Source organism: Dermacentor andersoni, chromosome 5 (assembly GCF_023375885.2).
Source record: "Dermacentor andersoni chromosome 5, qqDerAnde1_hic_scaffold, whole genome shotgun sequence".
Taxonomy (NCBI): domain Eukaryota; kingdom Metazoa; phylum Arthropoda; class Arachnida; order Ixodida; family Ixodidae; genus Dermacentor; species Dermacentor andersoni.
In genome coordinates, this window is record NC_092818.1 from 164,054,885 (window position 1) to 164,076,796 (window position 21,912).

At 44.7% G+C, this 21,912-nt stretch overlaps 2 protein-coding genes across 2 annotated transcripts in view; one reads left to right on the top strand and one right to left on the bottom strand.

Annotated features, from left to right (window-relative positions):
- The first annotated feature begins 2,824 nt into the window (after nt 1-2,824).
- On the top strand, nt 2,825-13,303 carry LOC126531556 (uncharacterized). The gene is made up of 4 exons (XM_050179119.3): nt 2,825-3,030; nt 5,670-5,753; nt 7,030-7,140; nt 13,164-13,303. The coding sequence occupies exons 1-4, from the start codon at nt 2,922-2,924 to the stop codon at nt 13,244-13,246; spliced, it is 387 nt and encodes a 128-aa protein (XP_050035076.2). The 5' UTR covers nt 2,825-2,921; the 3' UTR covers nt 13,247-13,303.
- Nucleotides 13,304-14,896: 1,593 nt separating this feature from the next.
- The window catches only part of LOC126531557 (isatin hydrolase-like), a 30,938-nt gene continuing 23,922 nt past the window's right edge, over nt 14,897-21,912 (bottom strand). The window contains exon 3 of the mRNA XM_072288124.1: nt 14,897-17,278. Coding sequence (XP_072144225.1) covers nt 16,660-17,278 — 619 coding nt within the window. The 3' untranslated portion in view covers nt 14,897-16,659. The remainder of the gene's footprint in view (nt 17,279-21,912) is intronic.

Consider the following 21,912-nt stretch of genomic DNA (forward strand, 5'->3'; position numbering starts at 1 on the left):
AATAAGATGACAACGCTTGTGCTCAATAGTTTGCACGGTCCTTCGAATAACTTCGAATTCCTGTATTAAATCACTAATCAAGATTGGTTGATTGATTGATAACTACGTCTTCAACCGGCGCACCCCACTAGCAGATTGTTACGACTCACGAGGTGCGTAGCGCGCGATAATGTGGACAGACGATGATTATGTGCTCATAAACATAACCGACTGAAGTCGACCATAGACGTGCGCACGCCAAGTTTCATTCTAGACGCCAGCGCTCGTTTCTCGCCTGGCGGACGGGTTTCACCTCCCATGGGTGTACATTGACGCCGCTTCCCTTCAAGGCCGCGCCCGCGCTTAGTTCGCGCTGCACGCGAAACGTCCCTCGTTTGCGACAACGCCTCTTCGGATGACTAGAAATTATTATTGTGTTGTTAACTGCCGCAACAGCAATGTAAACACGAAAGGGTTGATGCCACCAGGGAAATTCTGCCGATTCACAAGAAAATGGTACGAAAAAAAGCAGACCACCGACATGGATTACTGCTGTGCGCCTAACAAAGTAAACGAGTGGCAAACGAAGCGATCTCGTTCATTGATCACTTGTGAGTGTATGACGGTTTTTACATGTAATCCACATTAATTTTATGATTACTGGGTGTATAATCTTTTTATTCAAGTAAAAACTTTCAGTTGTTCGACCAGCGCTTGTCCTGTATTCTTTCTCGTGTTTCGTCTGTGTGTGCGCTGCCCAAGAATGGAAACCACTTCTGTTGCATGCGCTAGCAGTGGCCGGAGTTGGCGCAATGAGCGTGCTTTTGAGTTCGTTCTTACTCCGCTCTTAACCAGAGCAACACTGCGCGCACGTGCAGATGCACAAGAGAGGTCGACGTAAGTTTCAGCACAAAGGGTCCTTGTTCATCGTTCAGAAGCAGCGATGTCTTGACCTGCTTATTTAAAAAAAAAAAGAAAAAGAAAACAGCAAACTGAGCGAGACGTCAAATGCCGGCTTCTTTCATTGCTATGGACTAGAAGTTTGAAATTACAATTTATGTAATACAATGGGAATTCGGGCTGTCTTCGACACCATCGATCACACAAATACGGGGTCTGAATATCTGGCTGCGCGTGCTCAAAAAAAGATTTTGCACTCACTGCTGCACTGTTCTCGCTCAAATTTTGCAGAACGACTTCGTTTAGTGTAACACTTAGCACGATTAGTCGCCTATTTTTTAAAGACAAAAATTAGAAACTGTTTTTGCCTACGGGAAAAATAGCGTCTGAAAAGCCAGCCCTGGCACAGACTTGTGTCGCCGTCTGCCGGCAGCAGCAGGAAGGAGCTGCTTAGAGACGAAACGGCATCTTGAAATCGGCCGCTTACGCGACAGCAGCCCCTGCCTGCTGCTGCCGGCAGGGGGCGACACAAGTATGTGCCAGGGCCTGCTTTTCAGACATTTTTTCCATAGGCCAAAACAATTTCTCATTTTCATTTTAAAAAGCAGCTGACTAATCATGCCAAGTGTTACACTAAACGAAGTCGACGGAAAAATGCGATCGTTCTGCAAGATTTGAGCAAGAACAGTGCAGCGGTGAGCGCAAAATTTTCTTTTTTTTGAACACGCGCAGCAAAATATTCAAAACCCTGTATACCACAGTTCGCTCACTACCAGACCTGTAGTAAAAAATAAAAAAATAATAATGAAAATTAACTGACCACACGTTGGCTGTCACAATAACGAGTGTGGAAGCTACGCAGACCATATGCTGACGCAGCGATTCTCACTAATTACCCATTTCTTATTTCCTCAAATATGTAGTGTAATATATACGTAAATTTTTGCCTCCTCTTGATGAATTCGTTCTCGCAAATGAACTGTGTGGATTAATTAATGTCGTTCTAACAAATTCCTTAACTTGTCGAGAACTTTACATGCAGACAATGTTTCAAAAGGGTGGATTTCCTAGTAGGCAACATTTTAAAGTGTTGAGGTTCAATCACAGGCAGTTGAAGTTTTTAACGGAACTGCTCGGCCTTCGCTAGAAAATGAGCTATGATTCTGCAAGGTCGCACAAGAGTGCTAGACTGCCTCTGTCTCTCTCTCTCTCTCTCTATATATATATATATATATATATAGATATATGCATATATTTATATACATATATATGCATATATATATATATATATACATATATATATATATACATATATATCAATGCATAATTCGTTTCAAATGGATACGCCGTGCGAACTCAGCTGCTATAATTCGTAGATTGAAATATGTGGCGTAAAGTAATAACTAAAAGTGAATTCGCGTAGTTACGGTTCCGTTAATTATTCAACTGAACATTCTGATTTCTCGTAGAAGTAATCGCCGCCTAATTCGAGTAATTTAGATAAAGGGTTAGAATTGTGCTACCTGCCATAGGCAATCTTTAAAAGGTGTGGTGCAGACAAAAAAACGCTCTCTCTCTCTCTCTCTCTCTCTCTCTCTCTATATATATATATATATATATATATATATATATATATATATATATATATATATATATATATATATATATATATATATATATATATATATATATATATATATATATATAATTTTCATAACTAGAGGTAATTTCTATTGTGCTCTCTGCAGTATTTCTTATTTTCCTTATTAGCGCTGAAACAAGCGGCTTACTACGCGCTCCTATTAAAGCTGAAACGGCGTGCGGTTACTAAGCGGCCTGCCAAATGCCAGCTGAAACCATAGCGAATTTACATCAAGTGCGTGAAACGGGTCGCGTTGATTCAGGCTGGTTCGGGCGAATACCGTCGGAAGCGCAGAAATGAAACTACGAGGTCAGAAACAGCCTTTCGCTGAACGTTAATTTCCAAGGAGTCCCTCTGTGCGGGCTGCGGGGACGTGGCGTACACTGGTCTCCCGTAGACCATGGCACTGCGCAAGGAGGCCAGACTATCGCGCCGGGCCGCAGCCCTTTGGGCAGTCTTCGTTATATCCTTTTGCATAGAGGAGGGCTGCACAAGGCCTTTACACGCACGTAAGTGAATCCCTCAGTATGTCTCCTTCATTTATGATGTACCTGATTCCACATACCGCCAACGTCTGCTTGATCGATTCGTTCATTAATTGAGTTGATCGCCCACGACTTGAAGTAACTCTCGTATGTCGTCTATATGGCTTGGCGTATAGTATTCACAAATGCCTACTCCTTCATCGGAATGGTGACAAGTCCCGAGAGTGTACAGTTTGTATAGGTTAAAGTACACTCCAGTATAGGTGCACCGAGACGGTTGCGCGTACTCTGTGCCAGTATCCTCGTTCCAGTGCACAAAAGCGCTCTGCACCCCGACTCGACAAGATTGACTATACCGTCCCTCACGGAAAGAATAATTCATTGGACCCTGGTCCCAGCCGTAAAGCATCAGTGTGTTCTTTAAAAACGTCTGGACTGTATGAAATACTGTATAGTCGTTGTCGCTTGCCTTCTTCGTGCTTGTGCGGGCAGATTTCATATCTTGCCTGTTGTTCTCCTCATCTTTTCGACACTTCCACCAGTGCAGAGTAGACAACCGGACAGTTCAATCCCATTCAATGTTTTGCTTATCTTTCTATGAAAGAAAGGAGCAGTCACAAAAAGCTACTACAGGAAGTAGCTTGACGAGGTGGCTGCCCCCTCCAAATGACATCAACGGGCAGTTCGCAAAACAAAAACAGAGTACGCAGTGAAGATGTTACAGAGTTGAAATTTCTTGAACACAGAACTGAGAGGCAACGTTTATGTCTGACAGGCACTTTTAGAGGAATGAAACAAAGTCTACAGCAACAGATAACGCGACAATGTAACATGGTAGCATAGGAAACAGTCCAACAAATTAAAAGACTGAAAGAAAAAGAACTGCAAAGTTCGGTGAAACAAAGAAAAATAATTTTAAAAATTTGTTAGAAGAACACGTCACGAACTTATCGAAAAAATATTTTTGCAATTTCGACCCCATTTTGCTGGCGCAAATTATTTAACAGCGAAAGTAACCGGTATCGAATCATTTGTTTTGCATATTTTGTACGACAACGTGTTTAGTGCCATAGTTTCGGATTACGTGTGTCATATGCGAGTGTTTGTTTTAAGATTGGCAAGAATTTGCAATAAAGTGTATTTCTTCTTTGCATAAAACTTTCAGTAGCGAGAAAGCCTAATTGATAAAGGAAAGGCAGTTTAACTATGTGTAATTTCGCAAATAACTCGACTCTGCGAAACATATATAAGGCATTTTGCAAACTAATCTAGTAATTTGCTTTTGTTATAAAAATAGCTTCGTAATATTAACATTTGTAGTTGTACCTCAAACAAGAGCACCGTAATTAAGAATATAACAGAATAATGAGTTATATAGCAGTAGATTTACAAATACCGGGACACTGCATAATTCTGCTGCCAGAAGCCAAGAGCGCGAGAAAACCAGCCAGCCAAGAAGTCAACGTGTGCATCCCATGACAGAGTTGCAGAAAAATAGGTGCCGAGAGTTTTGAAGGATTGGACGTATTTAACTGATGTGCCATTGATAAATAGAAGGTACACGTGAAGCTCTCTGTGACGCGGATGAAACATTACTCTTTAGTTTGCTGACATTTACGAGTAGGTTTAGGTGGTTTTATTTACAAATACCTCACAGGCTCCATGTAGGAGTGTTATGTGAGGGGGACTAGACAATAATTTAAGAACACGAAAAAAACTAAAGAAATTCAAGAACCAGGTATTATACAATGGTAAAATGTAGTAGATATGGTGTAACATTGTAATAATAGAATACTTAGTAGGTTTTATACAAAATTGAGTGAGCCTACATGATATCTTTGTAGACCATAGCTGAATTAAATGTGTAGTAATGTTGGCACGATTTGCTAAATCAGCAGTAGAGCGACCTGAGAAGAAGAGGCCCGTATTGTCAGCGTAAATGACGTACTTCAGCGTTGCATCAGCTGTAACCATATCGTTGATGCATGAAAGAAATAAAAACGGGCCTAAAGAACAGCTGCACCTCCTTGAAGCACTCCTAGACTGATCTGTTTGAAGGAAGATGCGAACCCGTTAATCTCTGCCTGATGTGTACGGTGTCGTAAGCACGATGATATTAAAGAGTGGGCGTTACCCCTTATACTGTAGTAATGAAGCTGTTACCCTGGTCAAACTGTCCGTCTTTCATATGCTATTTCTCTCTCTTGCTCTTATGGTTCAAAAGCAACGCAGAGGACCATGAGAGCTAGACGCCAGTACTGGATGTTTCCGGATTATTTTCGACCTCCTTGGATTGTTCAACGTACCCCGAATGCCCGACCACCAGAGTTCTTGCACTGTGTCGGGCATCGAACCGACGGCCACGCACTGAGCAGTATGAAATCGTAGCCACTGATCCACCGGGTCAACCACAAACGTCTTCCAAAAGTCCCCCACCGGCCCCATGTTTCCGCGTGCTCTCGTACATTTCCATAGGCCCGTACTACGTATAGTGTAATGTGCAGCCATCCTCGTTTAAACTACACTCTAAAACATGGTCGACACGACCTTGTTTCGTACGTGTAATGGTGGAAATATTATGAATGTGTATTACAGTTGCTTGTCCCACATTGTTAGAAGCATGTTGTGAAGTCCAAATCGGTCCCTTCTTATTATCAAAACAGGTGTTGCTGAGCACAACCACCGGCACAAGCGACAGCTAAACGGCCTGTTCACCAGTATATTAGATGGAGTCAAGAACCTTGTGAGTGAGTACTACTATACTTGAAACTCATCTTTTTGTGACGACTCAATCGATAAAAAAAACAATAACCTATACAATGACAACGTTCAGCGTCTCGAATCTAGCTCGAATATTATGAAAATGACATTTTACTTTTTTTATTACCACTATACATAACAATATTGCAGTAGCTTATACGGCTTACCCAGCGTTCTGCACACCTTTGATAGACATTGTTGTGTTGCGCAATGTCTTCGACTATACGTATGGGAAACCGTTTGTGTCATTGACATAAACATTTATGATGAGTATTTTAAGGTCTATACAGTGAAGGAAAGTTGGCGTTAAATGACTCGGACGTGTGGCTGTATATCGTAACGCAGTTGTCTTGCAGTCTTCAGGACCAATGAGGCACGGACAATGAGGCACGGACAATTTCATAAACCACAAAAGAATAATTAAATGTCAGATAAGGTGCAGCGGAATGCTACGCGTCAACAAGAAAGCATCAATTGACCGTGCAGCTTTGTCGCAAACATACTTTCATATCTTCTACTGGTGTGTATGCATAAACAAAAAAACACAGAAACGCTCGGCTTTAAAGGCAAATGTTGATTTCCTTCAACAGAGAATTATGCCAGCACACTGCAGGATCGCTCCTGTTCCAAGTGTAAATGAATACCTTGTAAAATGATTAGAGTGTAGGTCAATTGCCGCAATATAAACAATTGCGAGTGGAAAGGTTAGTTGCCTTTTGTCAACTAACATTGCTTTCTAAAGCTGCTGTGAACGACGAAGCTTCCCCAAAGCTATAACGATGATGTTCTATGGGAACACGCTCGACGAAGCTTTATATTAGGAACACGCACAATAAGATAAGAGGTCAAGGGTCCCAGAAATTTTTTCTACGTGGCGCTGACGCCTTTGTCCTTGCGTGGTTTGCGTTAAAAGTCGTATCTGCAGTACTTCCATTGACATTCACTACAAATCTTCTGAAACGGTAAGATGTAGAACTGTGTATATGGAGACTCCTGCTCAAAAATCGGTTCTTCTCAGGGGCAAGTCTCTAAATGGAACGCTTCTTTTAATATTTGATTTTAGCAGATTATATGAAATAAGCGGATTTGCTTTTCGCATTGCGTACAGTTGAGAATGGAGCATACTGTTAAACAATTTATTGAATAAGCTAAAAATTAGTTACGACAAAATCGAGCGCTGTCGTTTTTCTAATGTGTCAACACGAAGACGCGGGTGCTGGCCGCTGTCGGCTAACCGTCACTGCGACCAAATGTCTTGCGCAGATACCGGAACAAGCATCGCCGGGCTCGGCACAGGCATGCTCAACTTGGGAGGCGACGAAGGCATCGGTGGTGTCGTCAGCGGAATGCTAAACCTTCTCTCTATTGGATCTGGTGAAACGCTTCTTTGCTAATGGCGCTTATTCGACCATTCTACCATCGGAAACCAAGTGCATGCATAGCTCCGCCATGTGACCATGTTGGCCTGTGTGATTCCATGGCTTTCCTGTTCCTTATGCCATGTATAGATGCTTCAGCGCCCTGCTGCACACTACAAGGTTAAGGGCCCCGGAGTAAGGGTACATCATAAGAGCAAGTGGAGCGCTCTAGATTCCTTTAGGAAGTAACTGGATGACTAACTTGAATAGCTCCCCTAAACTTCGATTGAAGACGACTGCCTTGCAGCGTGCCTGTTCAAAGTGGGACTACACCAATGGGTCTACGGATATTCTACATTGGAGTTAAATATGATACAGTTACTCTCTATGAAGCATGCAGTTACTCTCTAAAAAAGCATTGCAAGCGCCCCATTTGTCCTTAGACTGTACTAACCTAAGTTCCGCCGCCATGGAGTCGTATATTCCAGACAAATCGCACCAGCCGCAGAAATTATCCTGGCTCTGTGGAATCCTTTTGGCTTGTCTTCTGCGTGTATCCTGTAGGCCATCGACTACCATCGTATACCTGCTATAATCTCGTACACATGGGAGCGGTTTGCGCTCAAAGCACAGACTGCGTCGCCCGCGTGCCTTAAAAGGAGAAGGGATGAAAGACCAACAAGTGATGGCGTTTGTCGCCGTCTTCATGTTCCAGATTTCCGGCGATTTTGTCAGTTCAGGCTAGAAAGCTTATCTCACAGAGCTTTCACACGTAACGCGTCAGTTATCGCACGCCCTAAGATCCAGTGTTGCGCAAACGTAATTTTTTTTCTAACGTCCGACTGGTATAAAAGACTACGTCTGCCTTATCGTTGAACGCGCCGGTCGCTGCTGCATAAATGAGCTCAGATGCTTTTGAAACGAAGAAACTCTGACGCTGCTGTTCTCAAGAGATCGGACTGAATGAACTGTCCTCCTGCGCCAAGCACTGCACTCCGCCGCCCAACTTTATTGCAAGGAAACGGAGGTGCCCGAAGCTATTGCTTGACAAAGATATAACAAAGAACGATACGTAACATTGGATACCTGTATACGTGAGTCCATCCGAGCGCATCGCAGGCTTATATAGCGTTGCCCATGTGATTAGTCACTAGAGCATATAGCTGTACGAAGAAATACGCCGACTTTCTCTATCGTTTTGGAATGTAATGTCTAGCGTGAGATTGAAGCGCTCACTATATGCGTATTCTTGTTTTAGCACCGGCTGCTTACGCATGAAGGCAGAACACTTCACTGTCGGTGCCCCTCTAGAACGTTTCTAGCTGCAGACAGCTTCTAATTTGGTGTACACGAATCACCACCAGACTGGAAACTTGTAGAAGGCTGAACTTTAGAATATTTCTAGACACCAACACAATTGACTTACGAACGTAAACCGCACGTGCAGCGGGACAAGATCCGCCGTTGAGTTTGGACAAGTGTGTCTGGAAGCGGGCGTTCCTAGAAACAACGCTGCGGCGTGCGGAGACGTGGGAACGAGAGTTGAATGCACACAGAAATACACATAGGTGAACACAACCCATTGCCGAATACATCTGTGCTGGCTGCTCGAAGGCTTCGATTTTATGTTAGACTAACCTTGAACCACAACGTCAGCTCCCCAGCAATGATCTTTATATGGCGAGAGACCAAGTGTGCACTAGTTGGCACGAGCGTTGTCTGTTCACAGCAGCCTGAACAACCAGTACAAGGATAATACGAGCCGCGATTCTTGGTTAGTGCTGTAGGTTGTTCTGGAGCAGTACTTTGGAATGGTAAACTGTCATGGACCACTAACGAACAACCTCGCCCCACTCTCTTTAGCATTATTAGATTATAGTGCAGAAATGTTGTATTTGGTTTCTGTCGGCGGCGGAATAATAAACAAAGGGTCTCGACACTATGTGCCCTGTGCTCGAGTCAGTAAGTTCAGCAGCACTTTTCTTTTTCTGGGGCTCTTTTGGTTTTACCTTTTTCGTGAGGAAGTTATCGCTGCAGATAAGATAAGCATGCAGCGTATGTGCCTTCAGGAAGCCACATGCAGCTCGCGCAACCTGCGCGGGCACACCGAAGTGAAAGCACATCCAGATTTGTGACAAGCTCCTATTTGCCTGACTTACCGGAATACCGAGAACGTGGTGGTGCAGCTGGGATGACGTGCAGGTCGTACTCCGGAGTAGGAAAACGGGCGCTGTCGCTCACACACAAAATGTTCGATGTAAGTCACGTGATCTGCTTGCCACCCAAGTGTTCACCCATGCTTATATCTGTCAGCAAACACTTTCGAAACGAGCGTGTGCGTTCCGCTCGCTAGGTTCACCATTGTTTGAAGAACAGGAGCAACGGAATTTCACAAACTTCACAAACACATAAGCGGGCCGCAGTAAAGCGTTCGAGGGGCTTTTCCACACGAAGCAGGCGTCTCCAGACCAACGCCTAAAAGGACTGAACAAAAATGATTTTTTCCTGTTTCAAGTGTCTGCCTCAGCCTCGCGACCGTCTGCCCTTTGCCAGAGTAAGCGACTTTCTTTCGCTTGCCGCTTTCGGCGCATGCGCAGTCAGAGTCAGGTTATCAGCGCGCAGCGCCGCCGACACGCAAGATATGACGGAAAGTTGGTGGGATTCGCATGATTGTGCAAAAAATCCTTGTAGCAGAGAGAAACAGCCAGCCGATGTATGTCCGCGAGTCTTGAGGGCACGCATGACTGTGCAGAAAATTGTTACGTATAGCAGGTGAAAAACGTTAATTGGAACCGTGACAGAATTGAAGAGGTTAGTTTTTACGACTATTTAGGGCGCGTTTGTAATCGGCACTGAATCGGCAGCGTCGCGCTGAGCTTACAATAGGCAGGTACTTACATACACAGCCAAATTCGCCGTAGTCGCTGCTGCGTTATTCTATTATTTTCATTCGAGCTGCCGATTTCGGCAGTGACGACGGCCACTGAGTTTGCAGAATGAGGTTGAAGAACGAATACAGAATCGTTTTAAAAGCTCGGCTGAACCTCTGGACCACCACGGCCTAAATCAATGAGACCTGAACACCGAATGCCATGTTTTAATGCTGGCCAGCATTGAAGACAGCATATGGTGACCGCTAAGAAAACAGCTTCGAGCCTAAGTAGCGGAACGTATTTGGACGCCACCTCGCGTCGACAAGAGATAAAAAGAGCACATATTATCGTTGTATTTTAACACTTTGCGTTTGCGAACTAAAGAACAAAAACCACAACGCAGCTCATATGAAGTGCATAAGAAAGCGGGACTAGGTTTTCTTGTGCGCAGGCGACCTTCCCGCCGTGTTTTCAAGTGTCTTGCTCAGCCGCCATCTTCTTCGGGCAGCATATAATAGCCTGCATCGTTCTGGACTTCGATGCTGTCCTCGCGAAGGTGTCTGTTTTACCGGCTTCATCAGAACTGCAATGAGATTTGAGACAGACGCTGTCAAGTCGCTTAGCGAATATTGAAACATAGCCAGAGACGAGAATGGGCAGAATCAACCGAAGCAGGTTTCATTTCATATACTGTAAAATAGTTTACCGGTGCTGGCGCATGCAAGAGTGTCGAAAAATAAAAGCTTTCGGTCTCGTGGATTGACGCTGCAACTGAAAGGCAGACCGCAAAAACCTTCTAGCACATTTTGCATTCCATAGGAATTGACACGTGCGGCTTGAATAGGTACGTCGCTATGTCATGCGCAAACGCATACGCCCTTCTCTTCATCTCCTTTGTTCCCCTTTCCTTGGCGCAAAGTAGAAGTCTAGAGTGCACATGTACAGGCTCACCTCTCTTCCGTTTCTGTAAGTAAAATGTGCACTTTCCTTCTGAGTGCTGCAGTGACAAGAAGCTTGACTTGCCGACTCAGCTGAGTTACGGCGTCGAAAAACGCACAAATTTTTTCTCTGCTATAGCGTACGTGACGTCCAGGAGGTGCAGAAAAAAGAAGAGGCTTTACGTGCCAAAACCATGGTCTGATTATGAGGCACGTCGTAGTGGGGGGCTCCGGAAATTCGGACTACTTGGGGTTCTTTAAGGTGCACCTAAGTACACGGATGTTTTCGAATTTCGTCCAGGTGGTGCAATGTCATGGAACAAATTGAGGGGACTGGTCTGATGCCGCGACACGTTACATTCACACCTTTCTTTAGTTGCAGACCCATACATAGTGAATGCTGTTTGGAGAAGTATTGTTCGAAAAAGCTTGAAGACGTGAACAAATTCTTTCGCCTGGCGCCGAATGCTATCAGCATGCATATACACCACGTATTACAGTTACGATAGGTTGCTAGCACTTTGCTTAGCTACTTAAACAGCTTCGATTTTTTTTATGCAGTCAAGAGAAATAATGGAACGAAAAATGTATTCTTTTTCTTTGTAAATTCGTAATAAAATATTATTTTTGATATATTATCTTCTGCATATTACGATTGTCTTTAACAACTGAGGTCTGAGAAATAATTCACATCTCAGTGACGTTTTCCTTTTCCCGACGACATTGAGTAAGTTGAATATTATGTATACTAATGCGCGTGAAGTTCCCGAAAGCTGGAGCTTTGAAAACTGCGCGATTAATTTTAGTAGAGTGTTTGCTACACGGAAACAAAAAATAAATAAAGTAGAGGAGGAAGCGGGGGGGGGGGGGGGGCGGTAGAGCGAATACCGCGCACGTATGGAACTCGCTGTTAAGTCAAGCTTTATTTATGTTTAAGCAAATAATAAAACAAACGTCCGAACTTAACGCAGCTGACGCAAATTAAATGCAACGTTTATGCAAATGTTATTCAATTACGCGAATGTTTCATTTAGGTGCAGCGCCCACTGCAATGTGATACATTTGGTACAACGCACGTGTCTGTTGGTCTTTCGCACCGCACATCACTGCAATCACTCATATATACTAGAAAATTCGTGGTCATAACAATGTCATGTGCTTTTGCAGATATACCATAAGCTCGTAATAACTCCAACCCGTCCTCGTTCATTCCCTATTATCAGTTTAATTCTTTTTACAGCTTGTACGATCATGGACAGCAATAAAAACGTGGAGGACGCTTAAGCTTCGCCTTTAAGATTGGAACGCAATAGCGTTCAAAGATCCCTGACTGCTTCTCACGCTTCCCAGCAACTGCAGCTTATGTAACCGTAATGTTTACCGGAAAACGCTGGCGGCGAGCGCTTTACACGAAGGCCAGCTTTCTGGTAGAACCGCGGCTTCTTGCGTGGGCCGAAGATGCGCGGAGGTGCGCGCCATCTGGAACACTGGAAAATGGGTTTGTGCTTGAGTTTCTGCGTAACAGACTCACGTTTTCTCGTATATTCAAATTACAATCCGACACTATCGTGTGGGTAGGTGGTAAGCCATACTTAATAATTTTTCTGACGCATTTTACTTTCAGAAATTAAATTAGTTCAGTAAGGCCCTTGCGCGACACGGAGGGCCTGCGTGGTTGGGTATGCGTGGTTCGGAAGAATTTTTTGCTCACAAAACGGTCGGCGCGAGACGCCGGACGCCAGATTTTCTTCGTCATGGCCTGAGGCCCTTAACGCTGTCGCGTTAATAACTTCCTGAGGGCCAGGTTCTAGGGCTCGTTCGCTCCGGTGATTGAAAGAGGTCGCGCGACCGACATCAACAATCGGCGTTCGCACCGGCAAGCGCGGACCTTCCCGCCGCCAAACCGAAATGTCTCGCAATTGGTGTCGTTCACGTCTGATCACACATTCATCGCCACGTAAAACAAGCGTCGGCGTATACGGGCGTCCTGCTCCTGTGCAACTGACGAGTTCAGTAGGCTTGCGACTGCAGTGGCACTGCTGAAGAATCGAGCAGCGAGCAATTGACTCAGATCAGTTGCTTTTCGACCAAAGCGACCACTTGCGATCAACTTGGTCACGCGACCTCTGCGAGTCGCCGGTGTGAATGAGCCCTTAATAGCTTGCGGACGCCTGTGTTTGTAGCATATATCCTTTGTCACTTAGTTTCGGCGCTTGTATTGATTCCAGAAATCTTCACCGGCATACTTGGCACCCTGCTGAACGGCGACCTTCTGGGTGGACTGTTGCCTTTCGTTGGCGGCCAGGGATAGTGCTCGCATGCGATCAATTAAAACGGTTGGCGGCAGTTTGGGTTGCCTCATTCGTTATCCTTGGTTTGTGTACTAGTTTATAGCATTACTGCAGTTTTTGAGGAACACCGGCCTCAATGACCGATTGTAGTAGTGCTGCGCATCCTGCTGCGTGCACGCTCATTCTCTCCCTTTATTCTTTCTTTCTATTCCACCTTTCCCTTACTACCAGTGCAGGGTAGCAAACCGGACGCTCGTCTGATTGACCTCCTTGCCTTTGCGCTCTTTGCTTTCTCTCTCATGTAGCGCTCTGCCGTCTCTCCCTAACAATGCGTTAAAAGCGAGGCAGTATAACTCTTCAAAAATGAATTTTGCCCAAATCACGACGCAGGAGAATACCTTTAACCCGAGCCATGTTGCTGCTGATAATGACAATAATAATAACTGTAATGATGATGATGATGAATAAAAAGAAGCTACAGTGTATTTAAAGTGTACAGAGCAAGATATGGTGCAGAGAGCTTGGCTATACTGGTGCACTTAAAACCTTTATTCAGAACGTGTTTAAAAAAAAACAAAAAAATACCACTCTCTACAGTAATTACTGTTTGACGATGCCCAATGGAGCATAAGTGGGTGGGTGGGGGGGGGGGGGGGGCGGGGACTATGTATAGTTCTCTTGGGCTCCACGCACATCACTTGACTTTTTATGGTTCATCGATGGTTTATGGTTCATATGGTTTATGGTTTATGTCATATGCATTAAATAACGAAGAAGAAACATGCGGTAGAATTATCAGCGGAGAGGTGCCTATATTGTCTTTATTTGTCTGTATTGTCCTTATTGTCTGTATTTTTTCCAACGTATATTTGAACACAAAATGAATGTTGAGAAAATCACATGCAGTCGTGGCTCTCGTGATGTTGGTGGTTGCCTCGCTTGTTTTTTTTTTTTTTTCATCTAACAAATATTCGAAGTCGAAACTAAACACCTTAAGAAGATATTAAGTATTGGTTGAGGATATATTGGTAGGCTAGCTGGTTTGTTATTATTGTTCTAAAAGCACCGCACTTGCGGACGCATAGAGGAACACTAAAAAGAAGACAAACACGAGCGCTTGTGTTTGTCTGCTTTTGTGTCCACAAGTGCTCTGTTTTTTGAACAATAAGTGCAGGAAACTACATTTGTGGGAATGACTGCTTATTGAGCATCCTCGCACTGATCGAAGGAGTATGTTTATTCTCCCGACCAAGTAGGTTCGCTGTTGTTTGGGCACCAACATAGGGAACAGTAACTCTTCGGGACTCTAAACATACTCTATCATAGGGAAGTAGAGTAACTGAGTGAAATATATGACCAACAGTTAATGCTGTAAAATTACAAGTGCAATTGCTGTTCACAAACTCACGGCTCTCATGATGGTTGATGTCGAGCGCAGAGAAGTCTCTGTACACTGTCCCATTTTCACACAGGGCTACTGTTTTTGATTAGTCAAATTTTAGCTTTATTTTGCGGTAATCTTTGGCGATAGAACAATTCTCACTAATCGTTTGCCACTCATTTACCTATAGACGACTTACCTGAGACGCTTGCCTGTAATAACACTGCGACGTTTAGTTGTCGACTGTGAACCATCTATCGTGAAAGGGAAGAGTCGTCAGCAGAAGCGCTTAATGAGAATTGGCCTTTATTTACAAACAACCGAAGCACAGAACAGTTGAATTGTGTTTGCTTCGCAAATAACCTGATACTGCATTTAGGACGTGAACGCAAGTGCAGTCACGTATAGACCACTGTGCGTGACATTACCAGCAACATCGCACACAGTAACTGTAATAGTATAAGACATAGTTAGAAAGTGCGAAAACACGCACCACATCACGAAAACAAAGAAACAAACCAACGCTTGTCGCTTGTCCGTCCATCTATTTTTTTTTTGTCGTGTATCTGTGTTTTCGTGCTTTCTTGTAATGTCAAGTATGTACCAACTTGGCCCACAGGAAGTCCTTTTAAATGTTAAGATCATTTATGGTGCGAGTGGGGAGCGGCATATGTCATCGGAAGTTACTGCACCATTTTCAGCTTAACCACTGTGATCGCTATACCTAGGCACCAAACTCGTGATAAATTCCTGAGAAGTAAAAAAAGCAAATTGCGTGAGATTAAAAATAATGTATGTGAATAAAGATGCGGTCTTGTTTTTGGTGGTTAAAACGATCACATTTGCAGTATTTTACGTGGGCTACACTTGAAAGCACATGCCTGATAGCGACATTTTCATTGTAATGTTGGGCGAGCAATTTCCGGTGAAGTAGTCTCTTGAAATGAACTGCTTGTTGCTTTCGAGTGAAATAAATAGCGAAATAACATGATTTCGGACAAAACATAATTCGAAATATGTTCAATATGGTTGTCATTAGATGCGTCAGGCTTCTGTGCCGTCCTTTGAATTAGGTGGCATGCACTACTAAAAACGCATACACTTGAAAGGCACCCGATGATGTCGTTTTCGTCGCATGAACATCGAACCTCTGCACCGTAAGCGGTGACCATACTTTACAGGGAAATGCATGGTATATAGTACAAGCGATGTAACTCGCCACGTGGTCAGAGCTATGGCAAATCGCAGGCCAATAGAAAGCCTAGTTAATGGTATGAAGCTTCTCACTTTATGTGACTTCATCGAAGGCAAACATTTGAGTATATTCAGAAGCAAGAACAAGTCACAACTGAGGACGAAAGGGAATTCGAAAGCGTTGCGCCAAAATGTTATGAGCGAGCCAAGCTACTTTCTTTTAGCGGATCATAGTGTAGCATCAAAAAATTTCGATCGCCAGATAATCGTTTACAGCGTCACCTTCGTTTTACACAACACCATAAAACACCTGTGCTGTGCGTTTCTTTCTTTCAGAGCACAATACGTGCAGTCTTACTGAATAATTTCCACGCCTTAAAACAAAAAGACCGAAGAAAAGATATATAACTTGCCAAAAACAATGGGGTTTTCAGAAAATGCCCAGCTGGTAATCTTAAAGTTTTTAAATTCCAGCTTTATAGAAGGCAACGCTATGTCGGTTGGTCCACAACGCCTAGCTCTAAGCTGCAAGCCAATGCTGGGTGGTTTGACTCATACAGAACAGTTCCGTACCAACAAGTCCACAATGATGAAATTGGGGCTAGTTGTGTCATGTGCCTATAGCATGTGCCAGTCTTATTATGAAAACGCGACCATATTCTATCTCCTCCATTTGAAGGCTTCGTTGAGTGTTGCGAATGGAAAGCTTGCAACGGCGTGCGGACGCGACCACACCGATTCTGGAAAACGCGGGCAATCGTGGCAGGCCTTCACTCCAGGCTTGCCACTTCGTTTTGGCCTCAAGCGCATTTTAGCGCCGCAACTGGCTGAAAGAAGTGTCACACACGCGCTTATGATTCAAGGTACCACGGCTAATATTCGAACGGGAGCGGCCCCGGCTCCTCGTATCTTCATGGGAAAGACAAACAGCGTCGACCCAACGGACGGCAGTTCCTGGAGGTTGGCCACATTCACGAGTCCGTAGATGTTGGCCGCGAGCAAGATGTGCTGCGCTCCGAGATCCTTGGAGGGACCGTAGTCCAGGGACGGGGCGTCGATGCCCACGCCGTACACTTTCCGCTTGGACACTAGCCACGTGGCCGTGTCTGGGTGGACGCCCGGGTGGTGCGGCCTCGTGTCGAACGGCAGGTAGGACAACGTCCCGTTGCCAGCCGCCGCCGGGTGTCCGTGGTACTTGTACCAGGAGGGCCAGTACCGGGACCAGCCCGTGCGCACGAAGAGCACGCATCCCTGAGGAAGCCGTCCGTGGATGTCCTCCCAACGCATGACGTCCGTGATGCGCAGCCGGTAATCGCGGCTGCGCAGAACCTGAATGGCGATGTCGATGACCGCGCCGGGCACCACGAGCCGGTTGAGCGGCAGGTCGGTCACGGACCAGCGGCCCTTGAGCAGATGCCGGGGCGCGATCACGTGCGTGCCACCTTGCGTCGATGAGCACAAGTTTTCCTCCTGGTACCTGAAGGAAAGGCGAGAAGCAAGAAGAATGTAAAATTTAAAAAAAAGGCAAAGTGTGGGTGCACGTTTCTGCCAAAGAAGTTCAGTTCCGATACAGCGCGCATGGAGGCCCAGCTTCTGCGATATAATGGCGTTACTTTTTCCTTTATGTCTTTTTTGTTGCCGCTGCGTTTTCCCCCCTTTTGAGGTGCTTGGATGAAAGGTAGCACACGCAGATTGTGTTACGGTAATGGACAAACACTCTAGGCTGTCAACAACCTCAAGTGCGCGGCCAACCTGCTCGCGCGGCCTGCGTGTTGCCGACTGTTTAATATGCGTTAGTCCTAGTCGCACTTAGGGACTTCTAATGCTGTGAATTTAGCTATTACGTACTTAGAGCTGTGGAACGTGCCCTTGGTGTTATCCATCAATGGACACAATCCAATACCATCGCGCGTTGTCACACTAACTGAGGCATCCAGTATTGAGAAAGCAGTCCAAACCTATTCAGCAGTGAAAAACAGTTAATCATGCATATAGCAAATCGCTTTGGTCAATTCGTTTCTAGCTTTCGTTGGCTTCAAGCTGGTTCCTTCTCTTTTTTTTTCTTTCTAGGCAGTCAATTGATTCTAGAGCTTTCGTATTTTTTTTATACAGTGACATCTTCGTATAACATTATTGCTTTTTCCGCTTCATGTCCTGTATTTATGGATGAATGTATTGCTTTTCTTTTACGTCGCCTCTATTAAATAACTTCATTAACCATTACTGCTAACACGTGAATAGGAGACTCTGTCACCATTATAGGTGTCTAAATCTCTTCCTTTTATTTTTCTTCAAATAATAATTAATGAAAATGTTGCCTTGAAGGCATCTGGCAGGGATCCCTCCAAATTATTTTCCCATATGCCGGTGCAGACTGAAAATGAAAAGAAGTGAAAGTTGAAAGCTGCCTAGAAATGTCCTAGCTGCGACCACGTTCATTTCATTACTCATTCGAGGCCCGCGCGGACATTAGCTTAATGCACTTGAAGTAAAATTAATACGGGGAAGTCAACCAGAAGCATGTGCACAACGTTTGCGCAGAGATGTCTAAGGCGTTCCATATTCATGTGCTTTGTTTCCAGCCCACATCATGCGTCGTCTGCTACTGCCTCAAGACAAAAGGTCACGAGTGCAATTATGAACGTGCTATGCGTTCCCACCTCCAGGCTGTTTTTCTGGTTTAGACCTCATAGGACAGCTTCCTCCTCTACTCGTTGCGCTGCGCGCCTTGTGCTCTAGTTCGGTGCACCGCTGCAACTCCTGAGAGCCTGACGGGGTGTGTCCATGCGTCTGTCGTCACGCAAGCTTTACCATGCCGTGTACATCACGTAAAGCTGTCAACCGTTCTCTTAAACCAAAGATCAGAAAACCAATATCACGTATTTCAGCATTTTGCAAGCGTGTGGTACCAATGCGCTAGCAAGTGAGTGCTGGTCGGTGAGATGACCTATTACTGCGCAGATCAATCGCATATCGCTTGCACGAGCGATCTTTTCTTCGTAGCAGCAACATAGGCGGAAAGGCACGGTGTCCATGACTAAGCACACGGCCAAGCTACTGTCCACTATCTTTTTAGTGAACGAGACACATCTGTAGCCCTTGCAGTTCTGCGTGTAATTAGTGAGACGTCGAAATGCGGTGATATAGGTGCCGCGGCATTTGCCTTGGGGGAAAGCCCTTCGGAGGTTGCGCCGAATGAGCCACCTTTAATTGCCACAATCGCAGTATACACACAACACCCCTCACCCTCCCCTCTTCTACCAACGACTTTCGCAGTTCCCGTAACACACGCCCCGGGTTACGTGACCTGTCATCTGTGCAATCACTGTTATTCGCTCCCTCAAGGACAGACATAGCCGTGCGCTAGTGTGCGCGCGCGCGTATATGCACGGGCGAGTGAGTGCGAGAGTCCCACATTTTCAGTAATGGGAGCGTGGTAATACAAGAAAATTGATCGTGTCTTTCCTCCTAGACGCTCGCGCCGTAAAACGAAAGTATGAGGAAGAAAGAAATGAGTTATTGTGGTATTTTCACCGGATTATTTCTTGTCGGAAAAAAACTCTTCCTCTTCCTTTTCCTGTCTCTCGCTAACTCTTTATCCCACTTGTGGAGTAGGAAGCCAGAGACAAGATTTTAAGGTCAATATCTCAATCCTTTCCTATCATTAAACGTTTCCCTCTCTTTGGCAAATGCACTGAAGTAACCTGGCGAACAGTACTCAAAGGGAGAAAATAACAGAAACAAGACACCTGCTCTGTCACGTCACTCTGTCACTCTGTCGTAGTCACTCTGTCACGTCGACAGTGCCATTGTGTACGCGCTATTTTCGTCGTGTTGGCAGTAATAACTCAAGTCATTAATTAATAAAGAGGTACATTCCTTCTTCGCGTTCTCGTAAACTGAATTCAAGTGTCGATTAGGCACTAAAATTATAACCAAGCACTGACTGACCTGGATGCTCGCAGAACAGCCATTAGATTGGAAATGAACTGCTTTCTTTTTGTACACACAGTGAGACCTCCGCTCGACTGCTTCTATTATAGATTCTTTTTCTTATATTTATAGTATACTGGGTGTTCTTCTTTCTTTTCTTTAGCTGCGCTAAATTTTTAAATATTCCTTGTGGCAGATAGCACAATTCTAACCTTTGACCTAAGTTACTCAATGAGGCGGCCATAGTTTGTGCAAGAAATCAAAAGGCTTAATTGAATAATTGTTCTAATGATGATAATTAACTTTTCGACTAATTAACTTACGGCACATATTTAAATCTATACAAATTGTAGCTAATGCGTATGTAAGGCATATGGACTTGGAACAAATTCTCAGAACTACGCCAGGTTCAATATATATTTTTTTATATTAAGTGTCTGAGGAAATGTATTGGCGTCCCAGTTACTCTTGTACTTCAATGCATAAAACAGTGTTTTCTCAAAAAAGCAAGTGGAACAACAGTGCATTTTTACCGCAAACCTGACGGCGCATATCTCGAAACCTGTGCCATCCTCAGGATTCATTATAAGTCGATATACCTTGCATACTCCCGAACTACAATTCGTAGATTCAAATATGTGCCGTAAAGTAACCAAGTTAAAATTTAATTATCGTAATTAGGTCAATTATTCAATTAAGCATATTGTTTTCTCGTAGAAGTAGTGACCACCTCATGGAGTAATGTAGAACAAGGGCTAGAATTGTGATATTTGCCCCAGGCAATCTAAAAAAATTGCTGTGGCTAAAAATAATAAAAAAAAAAATAAAAGCTATGCGCAGGAAATGCATGTGGTGATAAAAGTGCTCACTGGTGATAAAAATGCTCACGTATAAATTTCGACTGATGCCTCCCGAATTAAGTGAATGAAAAATTATATGAGCCAGGCACTGCGTGGAATGCCGGTGAGCGCAACAATGGACAATTCCTACACTGCCACCCCCACCGGCAGCACGATCGCCAGTGGTTATTGTTAAACGTCTAAGCCACCAGCGCCTTGGCCTGGAGATCGCGTGCCCCAGTGGCGAGGCAGCTTAAGTGCTCCAGTGCAAGCTTTCTAATTAATGATGCTGTTGGCCCTATTCGGATGACACGGCCGCACGAACAACAATATATGACGCAGCGCACCTTTCTCACCCAGGGTAAAAGTGAAAGGGAAAACTCGAGCGTGTATTCACGTCCCATGTCCTAGCGGGTTTCAACGTGCACCGCTCGTAGCTCCTTTGTTGCTCACGTGTAAACCTGCACCACGCCTGGCTTGAGAACCGTGCCCGCAGGCTTCATTCACGCCTACGGGCAGGTCGCGGTTAATTGCCTGGTTCCAGGAATGCGCCATGTCGCGGCCCCCTAATGTTCGCCGCTGCTTTTGTGGCACCGTTTATCGGCTTCCTTTGAACGAAGGCCCGTTGATCGTGGCACAAGTGTGTTCCGCTTTTGAGGATCTTTTGAAGGGGTGCGTACCACAGCTTTGTAGGATTGGCTTCACGCGTGCTACAACTATATATCTACACAGAGTGCATCAGAAAAAAAATGTGTCCTTATTGCCTTAATAATATAAAAGGATGGCATAATTAAGCGATATCTTATCTGGTTTCTTTGTCATGCTGATGCTAAACGTAGCATACTCGTGACTGTGACTAAACAAAATTCTCTTGTGGCTCCTGGGCGCGCAGCGCGAATGGGAAATGTTTAGTGTAGTGGCTTCACACGGTTTGCGCGGGAACTGCGGCAACCTTCAGTAGGCGGCGCCGAGCTCGCCTTGCCGGCGCATTCTACAGAACTATAGACGCGCGCTTTGTGACGGATAGTTTTGTTTAGGAACACTTTTTAGCAGTTCACCCACATGGTAGGGAGTCTGCGATGTGGAATGCGGTAGATTATACTGCGTTACATTTCTTTTTTCCTTCAAGGCTCGCAGCTCTACTCAAAGCGACCAAGCCCTTCCAAGCCGTGACTCTGCAGAATCTAAAACACAAACGCAAGTGATCCGAATTGTTTATTCGATTTGGTTGATCGCTCTCTGTTAGAATCTATTTCTGGCGCAGGGAAGGTACCGAAAGAGAAGTGGGTTGTTCGGAGCAACGAGGCCTATATATGGTCTACTATGTTGAACGCAGTGG

Excerpts from the sequence above, each read along its gene's own strand:
- LOC126531556 (XM_050179119.3), top strand. The coding sequence starts at position 2,922 with ATGGCACTGCGCAAGGAGGCCAGACTATCGCGCCGGGCCGCAGCCCTT. Across the intron at positions 5,754-7,029 it reads TGGAGTCAAGAACCTTGTGA|ATACCGGAACAAGCATCGCC; the intron begins GTGAGTACTACT and ends TGTCTTGCGCAG. Across the intron at positions 7,141-13,163 it reads CCTTCTCTCTATTGGATCTG|AAATCTTCACCGGCATACTT; the intron begins GTGAAACGCTTC and ends TATTGATTCCAG.